General features: G+C 39.5%; 2 protein-coding genes across 2 annotated transcripts; both read left to right on the forward strand.

The window, feature by feature from the left end:
* On the forward strand, positions 730-2,030 carry LOC107615771. The gene is made up of 3 exons (XM_016317805.1): positions 730-825; positions 956-1,201; positions 1,284-2,030. The coding sequence occupies exons 1-3, from the start codon at positions 730-732 to the stop codon at positions 2,028-2,030; spliced, it is 1,089 nt and encodes a 362-aa protein (XP_016173291.1).
* LOC110266893 lies at positions 2,175-4,010 on the forward strand. The gene is made up of 3 exons (XM_021111942.1): positions 2,175-2,627; positions 3,155-3,328; positions 3,498-4,010. The coding sequence occupies exons 1-3, from the start codon at positions 2,175-2,177 to the stop codon at positions 4,008-4,010; spliced, it is 1,140 nt and encodes a 379-aa protein (XP_020967601.1).

Raw genomic sequence — 9,717 nt, forward strand, 5'->3', positions numbered from 1 at the left:
TTTTGGTTACTTTATACTTAACAGGTATAGCTTTCTTAGCATGCAGGATAACACGTTACTTGAGCATTGCACTTTTATTTCGCGATTTTTATTTCCTCTATTCTTCAAGACTCCTAGTATATTATAATCCTTCTGCTGTTATATGTACACATCTTATTTTAGAGGTCGTAATACCACACCAACTCTGTTTTATGGCTTAAGCAAAAAGCTCAGTGTGGTAGGGTGTTACATTATGGTATCAGAGCAGTTCGTTCCTATAGAGCCTGAGAGACCTACTGATTGTGCTTCTGTGCATTCTCTTTATACGTGTTTATGTGCTATTAGGATATGTAATTGATATATGGCATAAACGTTTGTGAGCATGCATTTGGAACTTAAAGCATTAGACTTGCGATATTGAGACTGATCAACTTAATATCACTTGTTTGGTGTATACAGGGACCAGATGTTGACTCACGGATGCGGTCGCGGGCGAGATAGAGGTAGGATAGGCATCGTTACTCCTGGCCCAGCAGGAAATGATCCAGTAGATTTTATGGCTGCCCTGGGAAATATGGCTGCATCTATGTAGGTGACAGCCGAGACACTGGTAATCAGATAAACCAGGATAATCATGAGAACAATAATGATGAGGACAGTCCTATGACACTTGCTACATTTCTGAAAGTCCACCCTCCGAGCTTCAGGGGAATCTCAAATCCCACTGATGCAGATAATTGGATTTAGGCTATGGAACGGGCCCTGCAGGCTCAACAGGTTCCTAAAGAGCAATGGATTGAGTTTGGAGCTTCTCAGTTGCAAGGAGAGGCTCAATATTGGTGGCAGGTACACGACGTATCCTGCAGCCTGATGGTGCTGCGATTCCTTGGGAGGTTTTTCGAACAGAGTTTTATAAGAAATACTTTCCTAATTCAGTTAGAAATGCCAAGGAGCTTAATTATTGCAATTAAAGTAGGGCCAGATGACTGTTACTGAGTATACTAGCAGGTTTGAGGAGTTATGTCACTTTTCTCGTATCTATCAACGTGCGCCTGAAGATTTTGCTGAGTTGAAGTGTATCAAATATGAAGGAGGCCTTCGGAGTGATATTCTGAGCTTCGTTGCTCAAATGGAGATCATAGTGTTTTCTGAATTGGTGAATAAGAGTAGGATGGCTGAGAAATGTGTGAGAAAGGCGGTAGCAGAGAAAGGAAGTTTGAGGGTGCCTTTTCAGAGGCCTTCAGGGAGGAACTTTGCTCCGAGAAGTAGGAATTTTAAGCGTGCAGGCTTTTGTTCCACAGCAGAATCAAGGCCAGGCTAATTACAGAAGGCCGAATACTAATGTTAATCATGGAAGAAGGTTTAGGAAGCAGCCACAACAGGATTTGACTTGTCAGAGGTGCGGGAAGTATCACCCTGGAGTTCTGTGCAGATCAGGAATTGGGGTATGCTATTTTTTTGGACAGCCCGGGCATTTGGCTAATAACTATCCAGAGAAAAAGAAGTATGAGACTGCTAGAGTACAGCAGCGGGGGAGAGTATATACCACTTATGCAGCAAGTGTTGAGGGATCTGAAACACTGATTAGAGGTAACAATAAAATGGCTGGTAAAATCTTAAATGCTTTATTTGATTCAGGAGCAACTTATTCATTTATTGTATTTGAAAAATCTAATGAGTTAGGATTGAGAATGGTGGTTTTAGGTTATGATTTGAAAGTGCATAATGCTACTCATGAAGCTATGGTGACTAGGTTAGGATGTCCACAAGTTCCATTTCGAATACAACAGCGTGAATTTATGCATGATTTGATTTGTTTGCCGATGTTTGGTCTTGATCTCATTTTGGGTCTAGATTGGTTATCCAAGAATCATGTTTTGCTTGATTGTTCTGAAAAGTCAGTACAGTTTATACCAGAAGGGTCAGAAGCGCCGGTTGTGGTGAACAGTTACTATTTAAACTCTATGATAGTAAACTATTCTGGAATTGAATGTCAGGATATTATATTATTAACTGCGGGAGTGTCAGGTGATGATCAGAGTTTAGAGTAGATTCCGGGTGTATGTGAATTTCTAGATGTATTTCTGGATGATATTAATGAATTTCCACCTAACCGAGAGGTTAAATTCGCAACTGAGTTAGTGCCTGGAGCCGGTCTGATTTCATTTACTCCTTACAGGATGTCACCTTTAGAAATGGCTAAACTGAAAGCTCAGCTGAAAGATCTGTTGGGTAAGCACTTCATTCAACCAAGTATTTCTCCGTGGGGAGCGCTAGTGTTACTGGTAAAGAAGAAGGACGAGAGTATGCGCTTGTGTGTCGATTATCGGCAATTGAATAAGATCACTGTGAAGAATAAATATTCGCTACCTAGAATCGATGACCTAATGGATCAGTTACATGGTGCCGGTGTATTTTCTAAGATTGATTTGCGATCCGGGTATCATCAGATAATGGTTAGAGATGAAAAATGTTTCTATGCAGCTTGGATGATGCTACGGGAAGAAGAGCTATTAAAGGCATTTCAAGGTTTAAACCTGGGAGTTAGGGAAGAATCTGGAATTCTATGTTTGAGTCAGTTGCAAATTTCAAGTAATTTTAAATCAGAACTTCTGAAGGCTCATCAAGATGGTGAAGCATTACCTAAGGTACTGCCAGTAATTGAACAGGGAAAATAGTAGAGAATGTCAGAAGGTAAAGATGGTTTATGGAGGTTTAAGAACCAGATTTTTGTGCCAGATGTCAGAGATCTGCGACAAAATATCTTGAACGAAGCTCATAGGAGCGGGTTTTCAATTCATCCAAGAAGCACCAAAATGTATCAAGATCTGAAAGTGATGTTCTGGTGGCCAGGGATAAAGAATGATGTGGTGATGTATGTATCTAAATGTTTAACGTGTCAAAAGGTTAAGATTGAGCATCAGAGACCATTAGAAACCCTTCAGCCTTTAGAGATTCCATAATAGAAATGGGAGAGTATCGCAATGGATTTTGTGATAGGTTTGCCTAGAACCCGGTCTGGTTGTGACGCTATCTGGGTGGTTGTTGACCGACTGACAAAATCAGCTTACTTCCTCCCCATTCAAATAAGTTGCACAATGGAATAATTGGCTTGAATGTACATCAAAGAGATTGTCAGGTTGCATGGCATGCCTTCTACCATTATATCTGACAGAGATCCTCGTTTCACATCAAGGTTCTGGGGAGCCTTTCAGTGTGCATTTGGGACTCAGTTGAGTTTGAGTACTACATATCACCCTTAGATAGATGGTCAATTAGAGAGAACTATCCAGACCTTGGAGGATATACTAAGGGCTTGTGTTCTGGACCAGCTGGCAAGCTGGGATCGGTATATGCCATTAGTGGAATTTGCTTATAATAATAGCTACCATGCAAACATCGGAATGGCTCTATATGAGGCTCTGTATGGTAGGAAATGCCAATCTCCACTATGTTAGTATGAAACTGGAGAAAAAAGCTTATTAGGGCCTGAGATGATAGCTGACACTACTGAGCAGATAAAGAAGATTCGTAGCCGAATGCTTATAGCACAAAGCCATCGAAAGAGCTATGCTAATCAAAGGCAAAAACCTTTGGAATTTGAAGAAGAAGAGCATGTCTTTCTGAAGGTTACACCAACTACTGGAATGGGAAGAGCTATTAAGACTAAGAAACTGAATCCCCGTTATATTGGACCATTTGAGATCCTAAAAAGAATTGGGCCGGTGGCTTATAGGATTGCCTTACCACCATATCTTTCGAACTTGCACGACGTGTTTTATGTGTCACAGCTTCGAAAGTATACTCCTGACGCAAGTCATATCCTGGAACCGGAACCGATCCAAATGAGAGAAGATCTAACACTTCCGGTAATTTCGGTGAGAATTGATAACACCAGCATTAAACGATTATGTGGGAAGGAAGTATCACTGGTAAAGGTAGCTTGGAGTCGAGCTGGTATTGAGGAACACACTTGGGAACTCGAATTAAATATGCAGAAAGACTACCCACATCTCTTTTCAGGTAACTAAATTCGAATTTTGAGGACAAAATTCTTTATTAGGTGGGTAGGGTGTAAACCCCGTTAAATTAGTAGATAATTAGTCAATAAATTAGTTTTTAATAAGGAAGATTAGAAATTTGAATACTATAACAAATTAGGATAGAGCTCATCGAAACGAAAAATTTTGACACTAATTTTGAAGAAATCGGTCCAAGATTGGACTGAACGGGCTGAATTAGTTGAACCGGGCTCGAACCGGGCCCGTGGGCCCAAACCAGCCCAAAAGGACATTAAATGAAACCCAAATATTTCCCCTTTCTTCCCAAATACACATTCCAGTGAGCAGAGGGAAGGGGAGAACGAGAAAACATTTCCGACCCTTACAGCAACCTTCAACTCGCCGTAACTTCTCCGTCCGAGCTCCGATTGTCGCACCGTTTACGGCCATAAGTCCACCATGTCGAGCTCTACATTTCTACCAGAACAATTTCATTGGTAACTTGTTTAATCACTCTCAGCCTCCTCTTCCCCTAAATTTTCAAAAATTGAGTAGAAATATTGAATTTCTTTGATTTTTTATGTTTTAGGATCCAATTAGCTTGAGGAAAATATTCACTCTTGCTTATGTGAAGCTTAGGTAAGGTGAGAATACCACAAATTCGATTTGAGTTAATGAATTTATGTTTTGGATACTAAAGTGTGTATATATATGTGTTATAAATGTGTATTAGGTTGTGAATAAATAATTAGAGCTTCAAATTGTGAATATTAGAACTTGGAGGAAGCTGAAGTTAGAGTGTATTGAATTGCTTTGGTCGCTACATGGAAATCGGCCAAGGTATGGTTTAGGTTTCTTGCATTTAATATATAATATTCTGTGAAAACTTAGGCTAGATGACCATAGGATAAGTTAGAACGTATGTGTATATTGTGGTTTAGTATCTTGTTGATACATATGGATTGGTATGGTGCTGATTAGTTGAAGGATTGGTAAATCGTTAATTATTTATTGGAGGATATAATTATGTGATTTGTAAGTTATGTTTTCATTGTGAAATTTGGCATGTATATATAATTATTGTTGGAGGATTTGGCTTGTATATACATGTTTATTGTTGGAGTGGAAAATGATTTTATGGTGGTTGTTGTATTGAGGGAGAAGGGCATTTTGGTGCTTGTAAGTATAGGAGGTTGTTTTGGAATCTTGGGAAACATTTGAATGAAAAAAAGGTTTTGGCAAGTTTACCAAACTTTGGTTTTGGGCCAAACTTCGGTGGGCTATAACATGGCTTCCAAAATCCCAAATTTATTTCAACTTGTTTTAAATGAAAATTGGATTCGTGAAGTTTATGCCGTTCAAAGAACGGAAGAAAAACGATTTAAAATGATTGAGTTTTGCCCGTTGAAAGTTTTGGTGTTAAATATGTGAATTCTGAAGCTGAACACTCCATAGTATGCAGCTTTCTGGTTAATCTTTTTTTTTTTTGAAGAACGTACGTCCATGCGTACGGGTGGCCCACGCGTACGCATGGCATGGAATTTTGGCGATGCGTACACAACTGGTCCCATGTGCACGCGTAAGGGGTTAGCAAGCATGTCCACGCATACACGGGACCCACGCGCACGTGTGACATAAAGTTTCCACCCACGCGTACGCATGACAAAGGGATGTGTGCGCGAGCTGCAGTTTCACACTCCCACGCGCGTGCGTGAGTCACACGTACGCGTGGCCCCTGTTCTAGCAAACATGATTTTTGGAGTTTTAAAACCTATTTCAAACTTCTAAACCTCTATTTTCAATCCTTTAGTCATAAATAGTAGTATTAAACATGATAATCAGATAAACTTAGGGGATGGGGATAACTTGAAGGTGAAGTAAAGCTGAAAAGTGATGAATTGATTATGAAATATTACGGATGATCATATATGATACTTGGTTGGATTATTCAAATGAATGATTATGTGTGGTACTTGGCTTGAATGATTAAATTATCTGAGATACGAGATTCCCTGGATAAAGTACCATGGCTTGCCACTAAGTGTACCAGGTTGAAAAATCGATACTCTGTTGACCCTACGACGTAAGGGTGATCGAACACTTATAAATTCCCGGAAATGTTAACCCCCATTGAGTAATGTTGATTATTTGAGAAAAAGCTATGCATAGACTCTTGGGGATGAACGTCGAGGGACAATCTAAGGTTTTTGGACTTGTTGGGTTGGCTGGATAGACAGATGAGCCTCATCAGCCATAGGACATGCATCCATCATATGCAAACTACTTGAATTACTTGTTAGTGCATTAACTGGGTGTGCCTAAGTGTACTTGCCATGCTAAATGTATATTTGTTATCTGCAGTATTTTTAACCTTCTTGTGCTTGCCTCTATTTATTTATTTGTCTGTGAAACTGGTGTGGCAAAATTGTGATCGTTCATTCCTTGGTAACGACGTCAAAAACTTAATACGCATGTTCATAATTTTAGTTCTTTGTCACAACTTCGCACAACTAACCAGCAAGTGCACTGGGTCGTCCAAGTAATAAACCTTACGTGAGTAAGGGTCGATCCCACGGAGATTGTCGGCTTGAAGCAAGCTATGGTCACCTTGTAAATCTCAGTCAGGCAGATTCAAATGGTTATAGAGTTTTACAACTAAAAGATAAATAAAACGTAAAGTAAAGATAGAGATACTTATGTAATTCATTGGTGATAATTTCAGATAAGCGTATGGAGATGCTTTTGTTCCTTCTGAACCTCTGCTTTCCTACTGCTTTCATCCAATCCTTCAAACTCCTTTCTATGGCAAGCTGTATGTAGGGCATCACTGTTGTCAATGGCTACTTCCCGTCCTCTCAGTAAAAATGGTCCAAGATGCGATGTCACCGCACGGCTAATCATCTGTCGGTTCTCGATCCTGCTGGAATAGGATTCAGTAATCCTTTTGCGTCTGTCACTATGCCTAGCACTCGCGAGTTTGAAGCTCGTCACAGCCATCCCTTCCCGGATCCGAGTCACAGACAAGGTTTAGACTTTTCGGATCTCAGGAATGGCCGTCAATAATTCTAGCCTATACCACGAAGACTCTGATTGTAGATCAGAAGGCTAAGAGATACACATTCAAGCTTGTTTACATGTAGAACGGAAGTGTTTGTCAGGCACGCGTTCATAAGTGAGAATGATGATGAGCGTCACATAATCATCACATTCATCATGTTCTTGTGTGCGAATAAATATCTTAGAGAAGAAATAAGCTTGAGTTGAATAGAAAAACAGTAGTACTTTGCATTAATTCATGAGGAACAGCAGAGCTCCACACCTTAATCTATGGTGTGTAGAAACTATACCATTGAAAATACATAAGTGATGAAGGTCCAGGCATGGCCGAGTAGACAGCCCCCTAAACGTGATCAAAGGATCAAAAGATAATCCAAAGATCAGATGTTTAACATGATAGTAAAAAGTTCTATTTATACTAAACTAGTTACTAGGGTTACAGAAATGAGTAAATGATGCAGAAATCCACTTTCGGGGTCCACTTGGTGTGTGCTTGGACCGAGCATTGAAGCTTTCACGTGTAGAGGTCTTTCTTGGAGTTAAACGCCAGTTTGTAACCTGTTTCTGGCGTTTAACTCCAGAATAGGGCAGAGAGCTGGCGTTGAACGCCAGTTTGCATCATCTAAACTCGGGCAAAGTATGGACTATTATATATTGCTGGAAAGCCCTGGATGTCTACTTTCCAACGCAATTAAGAGCGTGCCTTTTGGACTTCTGTAGCTCCAGAAAATCCACTTTGAGTGTAGGTAGGTCAGAATCCAACAGCATCTGCAGTCCTTCTTCAGCCTCTGAATAAGATTTTTGCTCAAGCCCTTCAATTTCAGTCAGAAAATACCTGAAATCACAAAAAAATATACAAACTCATAGTAAAGTCTAGAAATGTGATTTTTATTTAAAAACTACTAAAAATATACTAAAAACTAACTAAATCATACTGAAAACTATGTAAAAACACTGCCAAAAAGCGTATAAATTATCCGCTCATCACAACACCAAACTTAAATTGTTGCTTGTCCCCAAGCAACTGAAAATCAAATAGGATAAAAAGAAAAGAATATACTATAAATTCCAAAATATCAATGAAACTTAGCTCCAATCAGATGAGCGGGACTAGTAGCTTTTTGCCTCTTGAATAGTTTTGGCATCTCACTTTATCCATTGAAGTTCAGAATGATTGGCATCTATAGGAACTTAGAATTTAGATAGTGTTATTGATTCTCCTAGTTTAGTATGTTGATTCTTGAACACAGCTACTTTATGAGTCTTGGTCGTGGCCCTAAGCACTTTGTTTTCCAGTATTACCACCGGATACATAAATGCCACAGACACATAACTGGGTGAACCTTTTCAGATTGTGACTCAGCTTTGCTAAAATTCCCAATTAGAGGTGTCCAAGGTTCTTAAGCACACTCTTCTTTTGCTTTGGACTTCGACTTTAACCGCTCAGTCTCAAGTTTTCACTTGACACCTTCACGCCACAAGCACATGGTTAGGGACAGCTTGGTTTAGCCACTTAGGCCAGGATTTTATTCCTTTAGGCCCTCCTATCCACTGATGCTCAAAGCCTTGGATCCTTTTTATTACCCTTGCCTTTTGGTTTTAAGGGCTATTGGCTTTTTTCTCCTGCCTTTTGGTTTAAAGAGCTTTTGGCTTTTTCTGCTTGCCTTTTCTTTTTTTTTGCCATTTTTTTTTTCGCAAGCTCTTCTCTATTCACTGCTTTTTCTTGCTTCAAGAATCAATTTTATGATTTTTTAGATTATCAAATAACATGTCTCCTTTTTCATCATTCTTTCAAGAGCCAACATATTTAACATTCATAAACAGCAATATCAAAAGACATATGCACTGTTCAAGCATTCATTCAGAAAACAAAAAGTATTGTCACCACATCAAAATAATTAAACTAGCTTCAAGGATGAATTCGAGACCCTGTACTTCTTGTTCTTTTGTTTTTAGAACAGTTTTCAATTAAGAGAGGTGATGGATTCATAGGACATTCATAACTTTAAGGCATAGACACTTAGACACTAATGATCATGTAATAAAGACACAAACATAAATAAACATGAAGTATAGTAAACGAAAAACAAGAAAATAAGAATAAGGAGATTAAGGAACGGGTCCACCTTAGTGAGGGTGGCGTCTTCCTCTTCTTGAAGAACCAATGGTGCTCTTGAGCTCCTCTATGTCTCTTCCTTGTCTTTGTTGCTCCTCCCTCATAGCTCTTTGATCTTCTCTAATCTCATGGAGGATGATGGAGTGCTCTTGGTGCTCCATCCTTAGTTGTCCCATGTTGGAACTTAATTCTCCTAGGGAAGTGTTGATTTGCTCCCAATAGTTTTGTGGAGGGAAGTGCATCCCCTGAGGTATCTCAAGGATTTCATGGTGAGGAATTTTCTCATGCTCTTGTTGAGGTCCATGATCTCTTATTTGCTCCATCCTTTTCTTAGTGATGAGCTTTTGAGATGAATCTCTCCATCTCCCATGACTCAGATGTGGAAGCTTTTGCCTTCCCTTTCCTCTTTCTGGAGGTTTCTCTGGCCTTAGGTGTCATAAATGGTTATGGAAAAACAAAAAGCAACGCTTTTACCATACCAAACTTAGAAGGTTTACTCGTTCTCGAGCAAAAGAATAGAAGAGGGAGTAGAAGAAGAAGAAAATAGATGAGATGGAGAGATGT

The sequence above is a fragment of the Arachis ipaensis genome, chromosome B09, assembly GCF_000816755.2.
Source record: "Arachis ipaensis cultivar K30076 chromosome B09, Araip1.1, whole genome shotgun sequence".
Lineage (NCBI taxonomy): Eukaryota > Viridiplantae > Streptophyta > Magnoliopsida > Fabales > Fabaceae > Arachis > Arachis ipaensis.

Coding starts and splice junctions, on each gene's coding strand:
- LOC107615771 (XM_016317805.1), top strand. CDS start 730: ATGGAACGGGCCCTGCAGGCTCAACAGGTTCCTAAAGAGCAATGGATT. Junction 826..955: donor AGGCTCAATATTGGTGGCAG/GTACACGACGTA, acceptor CAATTAAAGTAG/GGCCAGATGACTGTTACTGA. Junction 1,202..1,283: donor CAGAGAAAGGAAGTTTGAGG/GTGCCTTTTCAG, acceptor GTTCCACAGCAG/AATCAAGGCCAGGCTAATTA.
- LOC110266893 (XM_021111942.1), top strand. CDS start 2,175: ATGGCTAAACTGAAAGCTCAGCTGAAAGATCTGTTGGGTAAGCACTTC. Junction 2,628..3,154: donor ATGGTGAAGCATTACCTAAG/GTACTGCCAGTA, acceptor TATATCTGACAG/AGATCCTCGTTTCACATCAA. Junction 3,329..3,497: donor CAGCTGGCAAGCTGGGATCG/GTATATGCCATT, acceptor ACTACTGAGCAG/ATAAAGAAGATTCGTAGCCG.